Source organism: Punica granatum, chromosome 3 (genome assembly GCF_007655135.1).
Source record: "Punica granatum isolate Tunisia-2019 chromosome 3, ASM765513v2, whole genome shotgun sequence".
Taxonomy (NCBI): Eukaryota; Viridiplantae; Streptophyta; class Magnoliopsida; order Myrtales; family Lythraceae; genus Punica; species Punica granatum.
This window is the reverse complement of record NC_045129.1, coordinates 11,933,337-11,955,893: the sequence shown is the minus strand read 5'-3', so window position 1 is coordinate 11,955,893 and position 22,557 is coordinate 11,933,337. Positions and strand designations below refer to the sequence as shown.

General features: G+C 41.2%; 1 protein-coding gene and 1 pseudogene across 2 annotated transcripts; both read left to right on the top strand.

The window, feature by feature from the left end:
• Nucleotides 1-872: 872 nt before the first annotated feature.
• LOC116202064 (beta-galactosidase 6) lies at nt 873-6,983 on the top strand. 2 transcript variants are annotated; one of them, XM_031533576.1, is made up of 18 exons: nt 873-1,160; nt 2,989-3,084; nt 3,202-3,314; nt 3,403-3,469; nt 3,565-3,657; nt 3,872-4,015; nt 4,137-4,231; nt 4,333-4,441; nt 4,518-4,602; nt 4,682-4,800; nt 4,881-5,045; nt 5,131-5,312; nt 5,396-5,487; nt 5,587-5,696; nt 5,772-5,879; nt 6,034-6,138; nt 6,243-6,388; nt 6,489-6,983. In XM_031533576.1, the coding sequence occupies exons 1-18, from the start codon at nt 978-980 to the stop codon at nt 6,700-6,702; spliced, it is 2,226 nt and encodes a 741-aa protein (XP_031389436.1). In that variant the 5' UTR covers nt 873-977; the 3' UTR covers nt 6,703-6,983. The 2 variants fall into 2 exon arrangements, with proteins under 2 accessions (XP_031389436.1, XP_031389437.1); XM_031533577.1 differs by lacking the exons at nt 2,989-3,084; nt 3,202-3,314; nt 3,403-3,469; nt 3,565-3,657.
• A 12,967-nt stretch (nt 6,984-19,950) lies between these two features.
• LOC116198883 lies at nt 19,951-22,460 on the top strand (annotated as a pseudogene).
• The last annotated feature ends 97 nt before the right edge of the window (nt 22,461-22,557 follow it).

The following is a 22,557-nucleotide window of genomic DNA, read 5'->3' as shown; positions in this document are numbered from 1 at the left end:
AGCCAGAGCACACTGGGGAATTACATTTATGACCGAAAAAATAAAATCTTAAATGGGACCTACCTTATAATTAGTGATGTGGTGAGGTAGTTTGTTCTTTTTTTAAAATGATATATGAGGTATTTTTAGTCGGACATCAGTTTGACTCTGCTCACGAGGTGTTGTTGCATGCCCTTTAATGTCTTCTTAAGGTTGGTAAAATTAGCCAAATTAAGGGAAAATTAATAAAAGGGAAGCGGAGCCTTTTTTGGCATAATTAAATTAATCAAATCAACCAAAGTGGGTTGGTTCAAGCGGTTCAGCATTTGTTTCTCTTAAGTAAGGTCTCGGATTCGAATATTGTGAATGGAGAAATTCACGCTGTGAGAGCTTTATCTCTTTAGTAGAACGATTCGGCTCGACTGGATTAGTCAGAAGCCATTAGGCTTTCGGATACCGGATGCATACTGAAAAAGATAATAATAAGAATCAAACCAAATTAAGTTGGTAGCCTATTACAGAAAGGAGAAGTATGAGTGGTCCCTTGTTTTTAAATGGCATTCTATTTAATAGATTAGGCTGATGTGAATTTTCGATGATCAATTATTTAAGAACATTTAATTGATTGCTAGCCATATTTACCAATCTACGACGTGGAATAAGACCAATAAAGTAAGTCGATTTATGAATTAAAAAAAACGCGCACGGCCTATTCGTGTCATATATATTTTGTAAGAATTTTCGGGGAGCATATCTATTCAGTAAAGTCAGTTGTTGGTTCAGCACATAAATCAGGCTGCAACCGACTTATTAGGACCAGTTTGAGGAAGCACTGTCAGCATTTCACGAAAGCAATGGGGCCCTAGTATGACAAAACTACATACCTAACCGGACAAAACCTAAGCAATGGGGCCATAGTATGACAAAACTACATATCTAACCAGACAAAACCTGTGAGAGAGAGAGAGAGAGAGAGAGAGAGAGGGAGAGAGGAAGAAATGGAGAGGGAGATGAGGCGGCGACGGTGGTTGCTGTGGCTGACCATGGCAATGGCGGTGGCCGGGAGCAGTGGTGCAGTGAGAGGGGCAGAGGTGACATATGATGGAAGATCGCTCATCATCGACAGGCAGAGGAAGATACTCTTCTCCGGTTCCATTCACTACCCTCGCAGCACTCCTCAGGTAATTACCATATACTCTTGTCTTCTACATTTAATTTACAGTGTCTCTCAACCACTATCTCCCTTCTCAACCTATCATTTCTAACCAGTCCTACGCGCAGCGAACGGCTTGTGCAGTTCCTTACTTTTTTTTCCACCTTTTCGATAATTTTTAATATCAGTCCGGCTAGACCAAAGGTTGTTAGAAACTCGGCTTTCCAGAATAAGATATAGCCGCTCGCAGTTTATTGGGGAAGGCACGTTTCGTTCATTTGCTTTGTGCGAACTCATTTCAGAGTGTTCTGCGTAGATTTAGTCGAGCCAATTGTGTTACCTCAATTGCATTGCTCAAGGGACTCCTAGAGCAGTCCCACGGGAAGTAATACGTGTTTATATTTACGTATGGAGTTAATGAGATATATTGGCACACGGGACCAGAAAAATTGATTATAGAAAGTGATGTACTTTGAGTAATTGCTCTCCATCCAAATGACTCTCCCTTCCTCAAATGGCACATCCAATGATCTCAGACAAGAGAACTCGAATTGGAGCTTGGCAATCAATATGCAGTTTAAGCCTCCGATGTCTAAGTCCAAGAACTTGGAAGAGATAGTTTTGGAGGAAAAATTCGAAAAAGAAGGAATTACGGTAGCTGGATTTTATAGACTAACATGGATGGAGGGTCAAAGAAAAATTCGATTTGCTCTTAAGTGACTCGAAATATTAATGTTGCGTCGGGAAACGCTGTAAGTATAGCAAAAGCAATGATATGGCTCATCAAGAAACTTGCATAAAGCTTGTTTAGATCACTTAAGAGCATATTGATTGCCACCCCAGTAAGGACGAAGATCAGGGTTCTTGCAGAGTCTTTAAGTCAATAAATACCGAGGCGAGTCCTTACCCTCCCAACTTTGGACTATCGAATTTCTTAGTTAATGTCTAAGTCAAAAAATCTTTTCATAGTTCTGATCTTTCTTCGATCTCGAATGTAGCCGATCGACTACGGTATTTGGAGTCGGCCTGGACACCTCAATCGGATTTTTACTGTGGGCTCCGAGAGTCATTACTGTCTTACATTCACGGGTGGTGCGCAGCTCAACAGTTCTCTTACTTTCTAGCTGGACATGTCTGGAACAAACCCATTGTCCTTTTCCTATTTCGCTTTTTCCCACCAAAGCATGAATATTTGTCGTGTTTGGAAGGAAAGGTTTAGGAACAGCAGAAACGTGACCCACCGAAAACCATACTATACAAAAAAAAAAAAAAAACGGAACTATCATGGAAAGTGTGAGATGCATAATGTGATTGGTAAGATGACATAAAGTTGTTGAACTTGATGGCTTAGTTGTCAAATTCAAAGTGAAGCTAATATGTCTGTTTTTCTAATGCTGCAAGCCATTTTTCAAACTTTTTGTCGTTCCGTTGAGCGGCAACCAAAAGATTTTTGGGAAATCATTTTCCATCAACTAAAGAGTATCTTTACGGTTACTGGGAAGTGAGTAGTAATGGTGTTATCATCGTACAAGCAATGGCTTGCAGCTGCCGCGAGGCTGGGAGAGAAATTCCTTTTGAAATAATGTCTACTTCATGGGCCTCATCTATGCCAGAGTAGGCTCAAGCCCAACCACGGAGAGCTTTTGGCCCGATGTGTTCGCCGGACTAGTTTTTTCGCCTGGCCCGAATCGATTGACAAAGATGAGAGAGGAGAGTAAAGGGAAAATGGTGGAGGTGATAAATGGGAGCATAAAACAAATCTTAATCAATTAGGTCAATTTAATTGTATACATGTCATATGTTCAATTGGGTTATTAGATACCAAGCCAAAGATCTTATGGATAAACATGGTGCAGATGTGGCCGTCTCTGATAAAGAAAGCAAAGGAAGGGGGGGTCGACGTGATTCAGACGTATGTTTTCTGGAACTTACACGAGCCTTGGCCCGGTCAGGTATCAGTACATATGATATGCATGAAAATCATCCATAAAAAGAAAATAGCACGAGAAAGAAAAAGTATGACTCCATGTTACTATTCCTGCCTGGTGCGTCATTTGTGCTTTTCACAGTATAACTTCAGTGGAAGATACGACCTGGTGGGATTCATAAACGAAATACAAGCACAAGGGCTCTATGTTTGTCTTAGAATTGGCCCATTCATTGAAGCCGAATGGGCTTACGGGTATGCCTTACTTTCAAGCCAAACTGTCCAAGAGCACAATCACAATTACTGCTTATAAACTTATGCTGTTATCCGTTTGGGGATGCAGGGGATTCCCTTTCTGGCTGCATGATGTCCCGGGAATTGTATTCCGGACTGATAACGAGCCCTTCAAGGTTTGTGCTATGTATAAAATCAAAGCAGTCAAAAGGCGATAAAAAATTATAAATCATACATATGATTTACTCGTGTACTTTTTTTCTTTTGGTAGTTCTACATGCAGAAGTTTACAACAAAGATAGTGAACTTGATGAAGTCCGAAGGTCTATACGCTTCACAGGGAGGTCCCATAATTTTGTCTCAGGTAAAGTAGACGGTTGTGGGAAGCAAGAAAGAATGAATACCGCTGTGTGATATACACAAACTCTTGTGCCTTTCTTTAGGCCATGTTCAGTAAGAAGTAATGGGGATGGAATTGGAAGGAATACCGAATAGAACTGTTCAGTTTTGTGGGGCGGTTTCTCTCCAATTCTTCCTTATTGGCAATCACATTAACTCCTATGAACTGACCTTTACAGATAGAGAATGAATACCAAAATATCGAAGCGGCCTTTCAGGAGCAAGGGCCATCTTATGTTCAATGGGCAGCAAGCATGGCAGTTGGGCTCAATACTGGAGTTCCATGGGTTATGTGCAAGCAGACTGATGCTCCCGATCCAGTGGTTTGTTACCTCACATGTTTTAGCAGGATGATCATGTTCCTTCCTTTCAATAATGACCACATATTATTAGTACTTCTATAATCTGAAGAAATTCCTAGACTTGAAAACTCATCATTTGCAGATCAATACGTGCAACGGGATGAGATGTGGAGAGACATTTACAGGACCAAACTCTCCGAATAAGCCGGCACTTTGGACTGAGGACTGGACATCCTTGTACGTCCTTACACGATGTTCTACATATTTCAATGTAGATTACTCGAGTTTAGAAAGATCCTTACATAGACTTCTAATGTCTGACAGCAATATTCTTACAGCTATGAAGTGTATGGTAAAGGGCCGTACATTAGGTCCGCTGAAGACATTGCATTCCACGCAGCACTCTTTATTGCGAAAATGAACGGAAGTTACATAAACTATTATATGGTACGTCAATTCTGTAACTTAATCTTACTTTTTCTTGGCATTTGGTGTGCTCTAAAGAGAATTATTCATCATATAGTACCATGGAGGAACCAACTTTGGGAGGACTGGATCTGGATATGTGATAACGAGTTATTATGATCAAGCCCCCATCGATGAGTATGGTGAGCTGTAAATTTTCTTCTTGTAGTACGTGATTAATGGTGGGGTTACTTGTAGTCACTAGCTTATCTCATTTTCTAGGCCTTAAAAGGCAACCTAAGTGGGGACACCTTAGGGAATTGCATGCCGCGGTTAAGAACTACTCTGCGCCTCTGCTGCAAGGAGCGAAGGCGAATTTCTCTATCGGCCCCCTTCAACAGGTGACGCAAAGATAGGCTCATAGTAAACAATGAAATATGGTGTTAAAACAGTGATTTCTTACTTATTGTTTCGGTGGCAGGCATATGTTTTTGAAGAAGAAACGGGAGGATGTGTATCATTTCTCGTAAACAATGATCCCACAAACAATGCTACTGTACAGTTTCGCAATATATCGGTTGAACTTCCTCCAAAGTCTATTAGTATTCTAGGAGACTGCAACAATGTGATTTTTAACACTGCAACCGTAAGTCACATATCAAAACTGCACGCTCAAGCATACCAAAATTATGAAAAAGCTAGGAGGCTTAGCCTTCTTATCTCAAGTGCAGGTTAATGTAGAAGGCAATACAAGAACCACAACAGTCAGCTGGAAATTTGACTCCGACGACAAGTGGGAAGAATTTGAAGATGTGATCCCACATTTCTCAGATACTACACTAATATCGGGTACATTGTTAGAGCAGATGAACACGACGAAGGACATTTCCGATTATCTCTGGTACACATTCAGGTAAATACTGAGTCGATAACTACTCTTAACAAAATATCAGTAGTCTATGATCTATATAATTTTCTATGAGTTTCTTTCAACAGATTTCAGCCTAATTCTTCCTGCAACACGCCGGTACTTCACGTAGAGTCTCACGCACATGCTGCGCATGCTTTTGTAAATGATTTGCACATAGGTGAGCTCTTCGAAGAAAGACTTGACCCTAAAAATGTCGATCTGTTCCAGAAGTAAACAGAAAAAGTGCGCAAATTGACTCGAAGGTTTCCCATTTCAGGTGCTGCTCATGGAAATCATGATGTGAAAGTATTCACACTGGAGTATCCGATTCCCTTGCAGGATGACATGAACAACATCTCCATTCTCAGCAATATGGTCGGACTGCCGGTAAGTGTATTTGCAAATATGGGTGTTAATTGCATTTACACTGCTCAATTGACTGACAGCACGTGCTGCATGAAGGATTCAGGGGCTTTTATGGAAAGTAAAGTCGCGGGGCTGACCCAAGTTGAAATACAATGTGATCAGAATGAGGTGTACAATTTTACGGAATATTTGTGGGGTTATCAGGTAAGAATTCACATACCAAAATATCCACAATGTTCTATAATAGCAAAATATGGTACAAGGGCAATTGAAGAAACCAGTTCAGGAAAACAAAAAATGTAAGAACGCTCTCACATGCCTTTCTCATTGCGTTTGCATTTTTGGCTTGTGCATTCAGGTGGGACTACTCGGGGAGAAGTTGCAGATATATGAAGAACAGAACTTGGAACAGGTCGATTGGAGCAGCGGGACTTCCCTGAATCAGCCACTCACTTGGTACAAGGTGAAAATTTCGAAAATAAGACAGAACAAAGATAAGTTAGATGATTACCTACAGCATTTATTTGAGATTACACATTCTTATTTATGTATGAATCAAACTAGCAGAGCGTTTTCGACATTCCAGAGGGCTCCGAACCGCTTGCTCTGAACCTAAGCACAATGGGGAAAGGAGAAGCCTGGGTTAACGGACAAAGTATCGGCCGCTATTGGGTTTCATTTCTTGCGCCCTCAGGAAGTCCATCACAAATATTGTATGCGGAAACTTCAGCTTTCTACTCGTGTACTTCTCGAAAATCTGAGGAAATACATATTTACTCGTGCTGTCATGCATTGCTTTGTCTCTCTGTTCAGGTATCATGTTCCTCGATCATTTGTAGAACCATCGGGGAATCTGTTGGTTCTGCTAGAAGAAGATGGAGGGGATCCCCTAGGTGTCACCTTAGTCACCGTATCAACTGACGATATAAAGGAGAAGAGTTCTACACCGTCACCTTCCATTGATACAAACTCAAAATATTCTTTGCCAGACACGAGGATGAGAAGAGGTGATTTGAAATTTTCTTGAAGATTGGCAATCGAAAACAACATGATTCTTTGTCTTCAATTTCCACATAGACCAGATTTGCCAAACTCGGGCCATGTCCTTTGCCTCTCAACTTCTTACATATATAATTCTTGCCTTAACACAGGAGATAGACGTTAGTCTTGTCCATATCTTACTCTTATCTACAAAACTGCTTGGAACATGTTAAGTATGTTTATCATCTGGTCTTTCTTTCGGCACGTACCAACAGATGTTTGTCCATCCGGAAAATAAGCCCGAGACTGAAAGAAGAATTTAATATCTATACGGTATACATTTCCTTTTCGAGTTAATGAGGGAAATTGTCAAGAAAAAAAATATTTATTAGATATTTAAGATTTCTATTTCAATGTACTAGATCTATGTGCCTCCCTTGTAACCGGAAAAAAAAATTGATATTTATTTATTAACACGAAAACGTCAAACGTCAAACGATTAGGATGATTAAATTATGACATGCAGATATTCACCGCGAAAATGAATGCCCATAGTATTTAAGCCGACTTTCGGTTACAAAAGAGACCCGTTGATTTAATATAATGAAATATGAATCTTAATAACTAATAAAAATATACACTAACTAAGCCAACTTGGTGTGAATCCAAGATTCCGAGTGTGAACTTTGAGCCGAAAAGTGAAAATAAAATAGAAGAGAAAATGATGTTACTAAAAAGAAGACTATTACACTTATGTCCTCGCATAATCAAGAAGTTTCAAGTTCGATTTTTATGGTGGGACTATTTACACCCTTTATTAGCTCGATTTTATATTTCCTTATACTAAGTTTATAGGTCTCCTTCGTTCAAAAAATAATTTTAAAAAAAAACAAGCTACTGCCGGGGCTGCTCAAATTGCTTATAATCATGGCTTTGATGAAGCAAATTGGTATCTAACCAAAGAAGGAAAAGAACCGAAAAGAGAGAAGGAAAAAGAACAAGACATAAAAAAAAACTCATTAAATAGGTTACAGAAATTCTTGGAGATTCCAGTGCCTATTGATCACGCTAGAATTATACCTAGCAATGGCACCACCTTGATGGAAATGCCTATTCTGGGGTTTCAATACAATTCCATTTCACGAAGTGCCACTAAGCTTAACCTATATCTACGATTACTCTTATGGACAAGACCCACCACACACCAATCTAACAAAGTCAAGTCCACCTTCAATGGTTCCAACTCTTCTCAGCTTATCTCCCTCATTATGATGGTTTTCCCAACGTGCATTGTCACAATCAGACGTACAAAAATATATCGTCTCTCGCACAAATATCCCTCCTTGTCCCTGCCTTTCGTTTTGGTAAGTCAGAGCTATGAGGGAACATAATAAAACGTGAGACTATATATTTCTCTTGATGGTCACTTCAGGCCGGTTATATGGTAGCTAGTATGAACTCAACCCCATCGAGTAAGCTAGGTCATGATTCTCTTCATTAGCCTACTAATAGTCATGTTAGCATGAAATCACGAGTGAATTGAGAAAGAAGACGTAGTGCAGAGAGACATACACTGATTCTTGCCAATAAACTTTTCATACCTCCTTTATTTAAATTTTGACAAAATTATAGTAAAAATCTGAAAACTACGTACAAAGTTAAACTTAATTCAGTAATAAAAGTATCAAATTAGCTCAAATAGTCCTGAATATTTGTTAATGCAACACTTATGATCCGTTCTACAATAAACTATTACGGTTTTGTTGACATCACCTTTCTTAATACGTGGCATTCATAAAATACATAATAAAATAATAACTTGAGAAAAGAAGGAAAACCCAGCCCTTGTCGGGGATGGGTGCCCTCGCCATCGACTAGGGTTGTTGACAGCATCAAGTCGATCAGCGACCTCACCGGGAGAGAGGGTCAAAAAGGGCCCCCTTCTCCCCGCTCTATTTCGAACAGAAGGATAGAGAGGGTGCGAGACTGCGTAGGGGGCCCCCTTTTTGACCACTCCTCCCACATGAGAGAGAGGTGGTCGAAAGTGGCGCCCCCACCGCAATCTTCTCCATTGCCACCACCGCAAACACCCCCCTCGGGAGGGGACAAAGGGGAAGAGAGGTGGGACAGAGCAGAGTCGGGGGGCCTTCCAGCCACTGTTCCCGATGAGGTCGTCAACAACCTCATCTCGAGAGGTGGGGTTCAACGACGAGGGCCTCCACCCCCCGGCATTTGTCCAGCCCGACAAGGTTCTCCATTTTTTAATTTTTATTATATTTTTTAAAATGTCTATGCGCACCCGAATTTAATCTCGTCGGGGCACGCATGCGCGAAGCTTATGCAACGTGGCTTGGGAGTATCCACCTTCCCGGGGACACGCGACGGACGCACGTGAGAAGGAGTCGCCACTTACTGTTTACGACTCGTAGGTCGAGGGCCGTTGAGTCGTCCGGGTCTAGGGGTACAAGGTACACCTAAATGCTAAGGCAATGGTCATGCGGAACCGAAAATTCCGAATTCGGGGGTTCTATTACGTGCGGGCCTATATCCCGCACGCCCTTTCGGTACTCTAGTTTGCTAGGCTTGCCGTTTAGTTTATTCACCGCGTGATTTAGGGTTGCACTTGACTCGCCCGTTTTGACACCGTAAAATCGATGAATTGATCAAGTTGGGCCAGTAATCCGAAAGATGAGTAGGCTTGTGCGTCGAGGAATCGGTTCACTATCTTAGCGTTACAGTTCATCGAACTGTGATGGTCGATTCCCTGCGCGAACCGAGACCGCGAGTATTCGAGCTTACTCGTCTCTTGGTGACAATAGACCAACTTGACCGGTTCGACGCTCGGACCTCTCGCTCGCCGATCGGGGATCTTTACAAGTGAATGAGTAGATGTACAAATAAGATCCTCACAATGTACACTCGAATAATTACGAAGTGTAACTGAATAAGTAAATGGATCCCGATCGGTTTGCATTGGGCCAATATTCCGCTCCGGCTCACCGTGTGTTTTGAATGACCGATAAATAAATTAAGGCAATGCGGGCTCAAAGAGCCGGGGGTCGGGTCCAATCGAATCGACGGTTTGCAGGAGAACCGATTAATTCCCACTGTAACCGTTAGACCGATTGAGCTCCCGGGTGATATCTAAACACGTTTCACACATTCAATCCAAATTGCCTTCCACATAGGCCGTATTTGGAGTGTGATGGTGACTCAAGGCTAGATCCCATTCCGCACTCGGGTTGCACGCACTCAGTGAGTTAGGAGGCGTTGGACCTCGTGTTCGGTGATTTGGGGCGTTGGACCCCGTGCAACACGTAACCTTTGGGCTCGGACCCGAACCGCAACAAATCAGCAAAAGGAAATGGAAAACAAAAGAAAACTGATAAAATTGATGGAAAACAGATAACAACTGACAAACGTAGGTGAATACAAATAAGTTGTGTATTAAGTCGAATGTACGTGATTTAATCAGTTATCGACCGGGGTTGATTTGCAAACAATGTGTCTAGCCTAGGCAAACATAGATGGTGGGCTAGAATATGGTTCTAAGCCGATTACATGTGTGAATTTGTTTTAGAATCCTTATTCAGTGAGATGACACTGCGATTTCACCGAATTAACCAAACTCGTATCTTGACTCTAGATTGGAATCTAATATTCCACCTATCCATTATCTAATGTTTGTTTAAGTCAAGTACATGATTAATCCGGTTCTTCGTCTTTTGTAACTGAAATAAAAAGGTTCACCACCGAATCTACGATAGGAAGATAGAAACACTGAAAGTGAACGGAATGGGCCGTACGAATGAAACTCGCACCCGAACGGGTTGCCCTTTTTCGTCCATAGATCAAGGTGTTTCGGTCTCCCTAACGCCTAGAATGTCGGCGAATCACGAAATAATGGTCATGCCCTTTGAACGGTAAAATGTGTAGGGCGTGTATGTGGAAGTTGGGATCGCATGACACGAAGAGGTCCAAAGAGGACTCGCGCACTTAGACATGAGCCTCCTCAAATCGGGCCTTGACTCGAGTCATAGCGCACGAGTGCTCCCTAGACACTAATTCTATTCGTGTTAAGCGTCTCGATATTTTGAAATTGTGAATTTTAAAAGGGCGCTCTCACCGTTTAGTGATTCGTCGACGCGTTTACGAGTTGATTTTCGATTTATCCAATTACTTAGACCGAGTGGTTCATTTAGCCGAATGGTACGTCCCGTTTCCCGTTTGTGAAGTAGTTTAATGAATGAGACCGCAAACCTCAATTGTTATGGATCAATGAAATGATTGTTCGATATTAACGTACCTAACATACGAATTAACATGGAACCAACAATTAAATGAAAATTGTGATTACAATCAATTCCAAGAATCGGTTTTGACCGTTTCTTGCATGCATAAAACATCAAACACGATGACAACGTACATTTTTTACATAGCCGGTGCCGCCATGATCTTAGGAACGCAATTAAACATACAAACAAGCACAAACACGATATTTAGAGGAATCGATAAAACGGCACCGACTCATGGGAAGCGAAAAATGTAAAAATTCGGGAAACGACTTGAGTCGGGGAAAGGAGGCCATCCATGGCCCGAGGAAGCCAAGAGGGGCTCTCGGCCACCTCCCTTGGGGTGAGGCCGAGAGGCTCCTTTGGCTTGCTCGAGACAACGATGTCTCCTCGACTCCGATTCAAGCTATTTCCCGACATGCTAGCACTATATACGATGAAGACATGCATAATACGATGTACAAACACATAAAAACATAAACTTGCATGCGAATCGGTCATGGACCGCCTTATCGCCCCACAAACACAAAGAAAACGTAAAAGTCCTAACTTCTCTGAGTTGGGAATGATTATACCTAGCCCCGGGATGCGGGAAAAGTCGAGGAAAGCCGGAAAAAGGGCTTGGGAAGTCGGTTCTGCCCCCTGGAATGAACAGACCCGAATCAGTGAAGTCGGGTCGGCGGCAGACTCTACTGGCAGTCCGGCTTGTCGGGGCTGTACCGGTTGATCGGGGTGGAATTTTCGTGCGGGGCCAGTTGCATTGGATTCCCAAGAGACCAAGGATCACGTCTGCGGTGGTTTCGGGAGGAGAGTACGCGTAGATTTTCCGGAAATCAAAAACAAAGTCGGGTCAGTAAAAAAAAAAAAGACAGACCCAGTCGGGTCAAAACAGACCCGACTGGCACCCGACGAAGGAATGGCTCCACAGGAGGCTCCCGGTGGTTTTTTGATGCGAGGTCTGTGGCATTGGACTCCTAACTGACTGAGGATCGCGGTGATAGGTGGCTCGTAGCAAGATTCAACCCGAACTGACCTGTACGTTCCTGCAAATTTCGGGTTAGAAAAGACGACCAGAGGAACAAACCCGACTGGCACCCCGATGAAGAAACGACTCTACGGGAGGCTACCGATGGTCTTTTGGTGCAAGATCGGTGGCATTCGACTCCTAACTGACTGAGGATCATGCCTGTGGTAGTTTCATGTGGATTGGACACGTAGATTTTCTGGAAATAAAAAACAAAGTCGGGTTAGCTAGCAGAAAACAGAACCGACTGGGAGGAACTGACCCGACTGGGCAGGTCGGAAAGAAATGGCTGTCCCGGAGGCTCCCGGTGGTATTTTGGTGCAAGATCTGTGGCATTGGACTCCTAACTGACTTAGGATCACAGTGATAGGTGGCTCGTAGCGAGGTTAAACTTGAGCTGACCTGTATGTTCCTGCAAAGTTCGGGTCAGAAAGGAAAACCAGCGGAACAGACCCGACTGGGCTGTTTGGGTTGAAACGGCTGCAAAGGGGGCTCCGGGTGTTGCACCAAGCTGGCTCGAGTTCCTCCGACTCCTAAGGGACTGCTCTTGGTGTTCGTGACCAGCTTATGGCGTGCGCACGACTGATTTCAACTGGACATGCAAAGAGAAACCGATAAAAAAAACTGTGGAAACCCGGTAAAGGAAAAGAGTGAAAAAGGGCGGTCTTGCGCGGTTGAGCGGCTCTCGGCACATGACCAACCCGTCACGGGGGAGAGTGAGGGTCATGAGGAACCCTTAGAAAGTGATGGCACGACTCGCCATGGTCGTGGGAAGGAATGGCGTCGAAGAAGCCCGGGAAGCCGTGAAACCGTCTAGGGAACTCGGTTCTGGACAGAGCTGGTTCGGCAAGCTGGAAGCTTCAAATCGCAAAACTAACACCGGAAATGGACTCGGGAGGTCGAATACATGTAGGATATGAAGTTTGGTTGAGCTTGCTTAAGTCGAAAAGGAAGAATTCGCTTAGAAACCGGGAAAACGCCATAGGGACCCGAATCTGGACAGAGATTGAACGAAGTGCTGAGAGCTTCAAATGAAAAATCTAAGGTCGTAAATGGACTTAGGAGGTCGAAAACATGTGGGATATGAAGTTTGGTCAAGTTTGGATCGGGTTGGATGGCGGTCGCCGGAAAACGGTTGAGTTTTCCGGCATTTTCGGCCTTGGACGGGCTGAGGGAAAGCTGGACGACTTCTGGAAAGTGCTGAAGTTTGAGAGGGCTTGGAGAGGGTTTCCTAGAGTAAGAAAGCTAGAGAGATGATGGAAGTTGAGTTGTGATTAAGTTAATGACCCAAAAGGCTTATATAAGAAGGCTAATAATGCAAAATTAGTGAAATTAAGTGTGATTTAGAGGGGGTTTATGGGGCTGCCGAATTTTTGAAGAGGAGTTAGGATGGGGAAATGTCACTTAGAGTGTGGGGGAAGCAAGAGGAGAAGTGATGGGAAGTGATGGATGGGAGATATGTGTAAGAAGGTGTAAGAGATATTTGAATTTGTGTGGTGGAGGGAGCTTCTTGGGTTTAAGCCACTGAATTGAGCCGTGGCTTAGGGATGGAGCCATGGCTTGGGGTTGAGCCGTGGCTTGGGGTTGAGCCGCGGCTTGGAGGCTTGGCTTGGCTAAGCTGTGGGTCCCATTTGACTAAGAGAAAAGCCGGGAAAAGCTCAAGACTTGATTGTACGCGCGTTCGATCTCTGATGCCCGATTAATTAATAGATTTGGAATGCTTGAATGAAGAGGATTTGGATGAGCCTAATATCGCCATGCGTCGCGTGAACGAACGTCCGGGCGACTCGGCACCTCAAGAGTCGGTTTTGCCCTGTTTGGGCGTTCGGAGTGGAGTTTAGTGCTCCCGGTCCCCGATTGCTCTTTGTGCATCTCAACATTCGTTTCGGCGACCCTTTTGCTTCGTGGGACATCGTTGGCTTGTTGTCCCCGACCGAAGGCCGTTGGCCCGGGATGACCTAGGGACTTGTGATCGAGGTCTTCTCAGTGCTCTCTGAACGTCTTGAGGTGCTCGGGGATCGTTGTGGTCTCTGTTTTCCGTTGACGTGCCCCGAAGGCCCGCCGGGAGACGTTTGTGGCCACTGAAACGTCCCTTGGAGACCAAGTCAAATTCCGGAAGGTCATCTGAAACTCGTTCCCCGACCCTAGTGGTCCCTAGATACCTGTAGGCCCGTTTCCGGGTGCCGTTTACTTGTCAGTGGGTCGGGCCTCCCGGAACCCCGTCAGAGAAGGCCTCTGTGAGGGATCAAGGCGTCTCGGCTTAAGCAGGATGTCTCCGGAGCGCGCTCGGATGTGTTGTTGGTCACTTTCGCACTGAGAGGGATTTTTAGAGTCCCATATTGGGCACCTTTCGGTGCTTCGGTGACTCGGTGATGAATAGTGCCATAGTGCCAGCTCCGTTGTTTTCGGGATTCCTTGTTTGTCTGTTCTTCTGGTGGCTCTTCTCCGCCTTTCTCGGTGGACCAAGCTTTTCTTCCGCAATCCATGACTCTGTGCCCGCCTACTTGCCTCCGGTTTCCCGATGGTGAATAGTGTCCCGAGCTTTGGTCGGAAGTCCTCCGTTGGAGCCGGTGGACCAAAATGGGATGCTGACAATGTCATATAGAAAAAAATATCACATCAGCAAAATTATAACAATCGGGTTACAAAAGGGAACATAAGTCTCACATTTAGTAAACGTTTAAAAATATTTGAGCTAATCTTGTACTTTTAGGATTTAAATTTAATTTTTTGCACAATATTGGGACTTTCGCTATAACTTTATTTTTAAATTTTTATTCCTTGTACTGCACCAATGGATCTCCCTTGTAAGGAAAAAAGTCACGAGTGAATTCCATATAGCTATGATATATTCATTCGGTTTTGGAGGGAAAAATGCTAATAGATTTACTTCTTTAAGTTTGTCCTTTTTCATATATAAAGTTTATAAAAACGAAAAAAAAAACAAGGAAAGGATGTTCCATTGGAAAATAAACAATCATAATTTCCATTACTCAAACTTCCTAGTGGATAAAATATTGAAAAATCATAATTTGGAGAGTTTTATTTTTTAATGAACTGACTCTATTCGAATTGAATTAGTCGGAGTACATTAAACTTCGGCATACCAAGCTGTGCACATAAGGAAAAGGAAAAAGATTGAGATAATATGTGTTGGACTACGCTTACTTAATAACCAAGAATTTTTTTCATAATATTGATCATCTTATATAAAAAATAGATAAGAGATTCTGATTTTAAATTTCAGTAATGGGACTCCTGTAACCCACAAACATGTATAATTAGGTCGATGCAAGCCATGCAAATGGCACAAAATACAAAGCATTTTTCTACATGACTTCTCGAGAATTCAAACTTGAATTTTACAGGGTGTCACTTCCATTCAATAATCAAGCGGACCCTATTGGGATGGTAAATACAAAATTTTCAAATGTCGACGGACGATGGACCACACTGCCAAAATGCATGAAACAAAAATCGACTAATGCGATTCGCACAAATATGTTTGAGCCTCCAACAAACTATATACAAAAGCAAAAAAAGATTTCTGTATTTGTCCTAAAATAGGGATAGGAAGAGGGTCACAAAACAAAGATGGTCACAAAACATACTCTTTTGAAATGAAAATATGAGATATGTGATCAATTTTTAGTTCATTTCAACAATGATCATTGACATAGTCTATTAAAATTTATCTCACAATTGATTAATTTGTTTGACTTAAACGATATCGCTCTCCAATTTATTTATTTTTTCTTGATGTATACCTTAATATCCGGAAGTCCAAGAACCCTGACTAATCTAGTTTGAGCAGGTCCCCCGCTAAAGGTAAAGTTCTTCCAATTAAAAATTTTCTAAATTTACATGACTTGAACTTACGATTTTACTTAAAGGAAATAAACACTAAACTAATTGAATCAAACCTTATTATCTCTCCAATCTTATTTTATCTTAACCCTCCACACTTATTACCCATGTTATCGAGTAATCTATTGCACAACTTCTTTGGCATCCATCCACTTGTCAGACCCTAAATTAAGTCCACTTGTGGGTTATGATTACGTCTAATGCCTTCAACATAATCACTCAAAACACGCATTAAATAGCCATATGATAAGGTCCCAAATTGTCCTCTGATAATATAATATATTACATATATAAGAGCACTTTCATTTTGTCCAATAACCTATCGTTCCTCAGTCTTCGGGAATCAAAATTATTTGAAGGAATTTCGGACTGCCTTTCATTTGCATATGGCGCTGCTTCACTTTTTCTTTCAATTGTGTCCGCGAGTGGCAATGTAAATATTTCATCTAGTCTAGTTGAACAAACTTTTATTGTCGCGCAGCGTCCACCATGCATGTAAACTATGAAATTACAATTTATAAAACTTGAACTATATAACCAAGGAGCCATTTTCAGAGATCGATTGATCAATTAAGGCCCTTGTATAATGTTCATGGCAGATACTAAGCAAGATGGATACAAACTAGCTAGCTCATAGGTAGTAGCTGTGCAGCCATACATATATACATATTAAAGCTGGCTCATTGGACGAAAAATTGCCATCGAATTAAACCTTTCCTTTTTCTTCGAGACCCTTAATTTTTTCAGCGAGGAAACGGGGCCAAGGCCAACGATATAATAATGAAAGACCTACCCGAGAACCAACTAATTTATGTAAATTTATATACCACATTTAACGTTTAATGTAAAAATAACTTTAAGAGTTTTCACTATTATTCACATTTTTAAAGGAGATATGTACTAGCTTCAATACTTTTCAAAACACTCAAGACCCAAAAGCCTTAAGATATAAATATACAGTATATACTAGCTTTTTTGCCCATGTGATGCACGAGTTATAGTATATAGTGATTATTTTTAGATGAATTTTTAAAAATTTTGACATCACCATTGAATTTTTGAGTAAGTTAAATATATTCTTAAATCAAAAGTATTCAAACATTAGTACATATAATAACAATTCAAAATAATTAGAAATGAATTATAATACCAAATATGAATAAAGAAAATGATATTACATAGAAAACATATAACATTTTCGTAAATATCAAATTCTAAAAAATTGTAATATATGACCTCCATATATTTTGTAAAAAAAAAAGCGCAAATCACTATTTTTAATAAATTTTTAAATGAATTTATCTATTAATATTTCAAAATTGTTCAATATTTAAATATACTTAATGCATATAGTAGATTTTTCTTTTTTATTAGTAATTATATCTTAAAGTTTTTTATAGATATATTTATTTTAGAAAATTGTATTTTTTATAAATAAATTTTGATATTATATATTTTAAATAAGAAATGTGTTGTATAATAATAAAATTATTAAGTATTTACGATTCACATGCATTTACTAATTTAATCGTAATTGCATATATATTTATAATTATTTATTTAGACCTTTATCTTTATAACTTTATACTATATATAAAATTACTTTTCTGACCTGGGAAGTACAACTTTATATATATATATATATATATATATATATATAGATTTCCATGTACTATGTGTTGGTGCGACACTCAAGACGCAAGAACCTTTTTGAATAACTTAAAAGGGGTTCGTGCGTGCCCGCTCTGTTGACATGTATATTATATTATCTATATATGTTGGTGCGAAAATGACATTCATCTTAAGATACTCAAAAAAATTGTCCCCTGCAATTTACTTTTGCCATGCCTTTTGTCTTTCTGATTTTTCGTGTACTGAGTAATTGTTGATAGTGCCATATATATTTCCACAGAGGATGGAGGGATCCTAGAAGGTGAAAACCAACCCCCCTCCCCCCTCCCTTTCTTTTTTTGTTTTTTGCCCCCTTCTATATGCTTGATACTTGATAGGTCTTGGAAAAGGCCTTGAGATGATAGCCCAAAATTATAATTGAAAGGACGCATGAGGCCCAATTCCCACCTCAATAGGTGCCTAACCCGAGCCCGAGCCCTAGCACCTACCCCACACACATTTTTTTTTTTTTGGCTGAATAACCCCACACACATTTGTTGTTGTTGTATCTTGGAATAATGAGAACAGCAAAACATTATAGACTTGCCTATTTACCAGCTCTGGTAATTACTAAGAAGCCAAAAGAATCATTGTCCATATATAATGGTATAATGCGATTGGGCTTGTATAAGACAGTGATTTTCACTCTAAAATAGTCATTTCCTCATGTTGGATATGATCATACGGACTAGAAGTAGTTTTTTGAGATTCATCATCTTAAGTTAATCGGACGAGTTATAACCTTAATACCGTGTTTGGGAGAATGGCTTTAACACTTTGTTTGGATAGCAGTTTATGAAAGGTTATGGAGAGGGGGTGGGGTGAGTTATGGAGGGATGGGATGGGTTGGGTATGGAGGGATTCTTTCATTCTTCATATCATATGTTTGGATAAACTTCATTAAAGGGTGAGGTGAGATGGTATGAGAATTTATAAAAAAATCTTTACCCTTGATTATTTTTTTATAATATTATCTCAATGATTGATCTTTTTATCCCTTCATAACACCTTAAATTGGTGGGATTAAAATAAAAAGATTATGAAGGGTTATGGAGGGATTAGTTGTCCCTCTATAACCCTCCCCTTTTAAAAATTTTAAAAGCTAAATAAGTTATTATAATCTCTCCATAACCTATCCCTTCACAACCCTTCATAACCTTTAATTCAAACAAGATGTAAAGAAAATTGGAGAGAAAGAGTGGGATTTGGTAAAACACACTCTCCCTCCATTTTCCTTTATAATAGAGAAATTTTTAGTCCTTCAGATAGAAAGAATTTGCAAGAAATAATATAAAAATGTTTTAACCCCCTCTTCTACTCAACTTTCTGACTGTATTTTTCTTTTTAATTTTTGTAGTAATATTCTCTTCTCCGTTCTCCCTACTCCTCTCCTCTCTCTATTCACCTTTGCTTACTACTTTCAAATAAGGGAGACAATTCTCCTCTCGTTTTCATCCATTTTCTCTTCTCTCCTCACTTTTCCTCCCTAAAATATTGTCATACAGTAGGTAATTACAAAAGCATCTATTAGCATCAAACTTTTTTGTTCTTCGTGTTTACTTTTTTAGCAAGTTCCATTAGATATATCTATATATAAATATTATATATATATAATCCAGGTAACATGATAAAGAGTAGTGGCTGAACATAACATGCGTCGTTTATCAGATAAGAACATAACATGCGTCGTTTCATGGATAGAGGTTTTTCTTTTTTGAGTCATGGAAAAAGAGTCTTTATTTCATTTTTTTTCTATATGTTTTATTAATTCTATTTTTATGAAGCTCAGACACTGCATGAAAGAGAGGGAGAGTCGACTGGACATGGAAAATGGTCCGTTTGAAAAAGACGAAATAATTTTGGAATGGACCGCTCCCAATAATACAGTATTTTATTGGGACCTCGATCACGTGGGTCTTTCCCTTTCTTTTTTATTTTTCTTTTTCTTTTTCCATCTCAGCTTGCACCATACTATTAGGAAATTTAAAGGAACCCGCTAATCTAGTTTAAACAGAGTCGATCCACTGAGGAGACAAATCATTAATTTTTTCGTTCACAAGACTCGAATTCAAGACTTCATTATTAAAGAACGAATGTTGAACTGCTTTAACATATCCATATTTTTTTCTTTTTGATATACATCATGTTATCTGAAAGCCTAATAGGCCTCTAACTAATCTAAATGAGCCAAGTCAACTTATTAAGGGGTAAAACTCTCCCGGCGTTGATTTTTTTCCATTAACAGGACTCAAACCCAAAATCTTATTTAAGGGGAACAAGTGTCGAACCGTTTAAACCAATCCATATTACTCATGTTGCGTTCTTTTTTTATTTTTTTTAAAAATAATTTTCCTCCAATTTTCCCAATTCAAATTATCCTTATAAATGTCCGTTGTCCAACCTCTTCTCCCTCCATTCCATTCACCTCTGTCTTCAGTCAACCCTCTCTGTCCCTGTTTCTGCTGTCCCTCTCTCTCCCTCTCTATGAATGAGTGAGAGATTGTGTTTAAACTAACAAATATAGGTTGTTGTTACGAATTAACAAGGGCAAAGAAGAACCACAAATTCGCCCCCAAAGAAAAAATAGTAAGCCTCTGCATGCCAAAACCTTTTTATTTGTTCAAAACATTTCTCATTCATTCACATCATCTCCTTTGTTCTCTCTCTCATCTTGGCTCAGCCATTTTTATCCCCTGAGCTAAGATGGGTGAGAACATGCTTCCAAAGACAGGTGGCTCCGACTCCTTCGATGACGATGGCCGCCCCAAGAGAACCGGTAATTATTAACCCCCTCACGAGTCGCGAGTACCATCGCTCCTCTTTGTTTCACCCCGTTGCGACGTCTTCTGGAGGGTTTGCAGCTGACACAACTGCTGTGTTGTTTTTGCAGGGACAGTTTGGACGGCGAGTGCCCACATTATAACAGCAGTCATAGGGTCCGGGGTGCTCTCGCTCGCATGGGCCGTTGCCCAGCTCGGCTGGGTCGCAGGCCCAGTAGTCATGCTCCTGTTCTCCATCATCAGTTGCTTCACCGCCACCCTTCTGGCTTAATCCTACCGTACTGGTGATCCTGTATCCGGCAAGAGGAACTACACTTACATTAATGCTGTCCGTTCTATTCTCGGTAATCACAGCTTTTCCCAGTAACAATGTGTCAGGAAGCGTGCCGTTTGGCAATTATTGCGATATTCCAACCATAATCAATCTGTTTTGTATCGGTGCGCCTTTGCAGGTGGAGCAAGGTTCAAGTTCTGTGGTACCACGCAGCACGTGAACCTGTTCGGACCTGCCATCGGATACACCATTGCAGCAGCTCTAAGCATGATGTGGGTTGAACTCCCTTTCTTGTTTTCCTTCTTCAGGAATCGAACTTCTTCAGCATCCAATCATATGCTTCTTTTTCTGGATGGGAATGCAAAAAAGAAAAAAAGAACAAAAAAGTATGTTTCCTTATTTGGTTGTGATTTTTTGATCGGCAGGGCAATCAAGCGATCCGGTTGTTTACGTGAGAGCGGAGGGAAGAACCCATGCCACGTTCTGAGCAATCCGTACATGATCACGTTTGGGGTAATTCAGATTGTGCTGTCTCAGATTCCAGACTTTGATCAGACATGGTGGCTTTCGATTGTGGCTGCTGTCATGTCATTCACCTACTCAGGCATCGGCCTCGCCCTTGGAATCACCAAAGTTGCAGTTGAAGAATTGGTTCTTCAGATTAAGGTCTTATCATGTCTCATAATATAAGACTTGGCAATAATCAACAGAAGCTTCGATTTTGATTGGCAGCTTCCCGACTTTCAAGGGCACTCTCACGGGGGTAAGCATCGGAACTGTCACAGCGGCCCAAAAGATATGGGGAACCTTCCAAGCTCTCGGAAACATTGCCTTCGCTTACTCATTTGCTCTCCTCCTCATTGAAATTCAGGTATGCTAGCTCCCTATCTCCTTGTCGAGTCATTTTCCTGAAATTACAGTTGTCCCTGTTGAATTGATATTTACCACGAACCAAACACCATATTTAAGAGACATACCGGGAAGCGAAATTTACACAGATCACTCTCTATGTGGCAAGACGTCATAAAATCTCCACCAGCAGAATCTAAGACAATGAAGAAGGCGACCTTACTCAGCACTGCAGTCACGACCATCTTCTACATGCTCTGCGGGTGCATGGGCTATGCAGCCTTTGGAGATCTTGCCCCTGGGAATCTCCTTAGAGGCTTCGGCTACTTCAACCCCTTCTGGATCGTCGACATTGCAAATGCAGCCATCGTGATCCACCTTGTCGGGGCATACCAGGTCTACTGCCAGCCCCTCTTCGCCTTCATTGAGAGTTCAGCTGCTAATCGCTGGCCCAACAGTGACTTCATCACCAAGGACATCGATGCCCCAGTCCCGGTTCTCCGCTGGAAGCTAAACCGCTTCAGGATGGTATACAGAACGATCTTTGTGTTCATCACCACTCTGATATCGATGGTCCTCCCATTCTTTAACAATATAGTTGGGATCCTAGGGGCAGTAGGATTCTGGCCTCTCACGGTCTATTTCCCTGTGGAGATGTACATTAAACAGAAGAAGATCAAGGAATGGAGCACAAGATGGGTCTGCCTCCAAATGTTGAGCATGGTATGCCTCGTGGTTACGCTCATGGCACTTGCCGGTTCGATTGTAGGTGTTGTGCAAAACCTTAAGTCCTTCCACCCGTTCAAAACGGAATATTGAACAAAGCCCCATGTATAGAAAATGGAGCATCTTCGGACTCGGAAATTTGAGTTCGGCTCATTGTCTCTGGAAGTAGAATGCCCTAACTCAGGTGGTGTCTTGTATGGTTTGTATGTAGCCGTGAAACTTTCTATTTCGGGTTTAGCTTTCTTTCCAAAGTCAATGTGCCACAGAGGAGAACTTCTGTAGCCATGTGATGTGAATAATAATATTCATTCATATCCTCTCTTCTCAGCTATTTCATTTCTTGCTTGCTTGCTGCTTAATAATCTATTGATGATCAACCAACAAAAGTGTTGGTTGAGTGGTAAGCAGCTCACCCCCG

Excerpts from the sequence above, each read along its gene's own strand:
- LOC116202064 (XM_031533576.1), top strand. The coding sequence starts at position 978 with ATGGAGAGGGAGATGAGGCGGCGACGGTGGTTGCTGTGGCTGACCATG. Across the intron at positions 1,161-2,988 it reads ACCCTCGCAGCACTCCTCAG|ATGTGGCCGTCTCTGATAAA; the intron begins GTAATTACCATA and ends AACATGGTGCAG. Across the intron at positions 6,139-6,242 it reads AGCCACTCACTTGGTACAAG|AGCGTTTTCGACATTCCAGA; the intron begins GTGAAAATTTCG and ends TCAAACTAGCAG.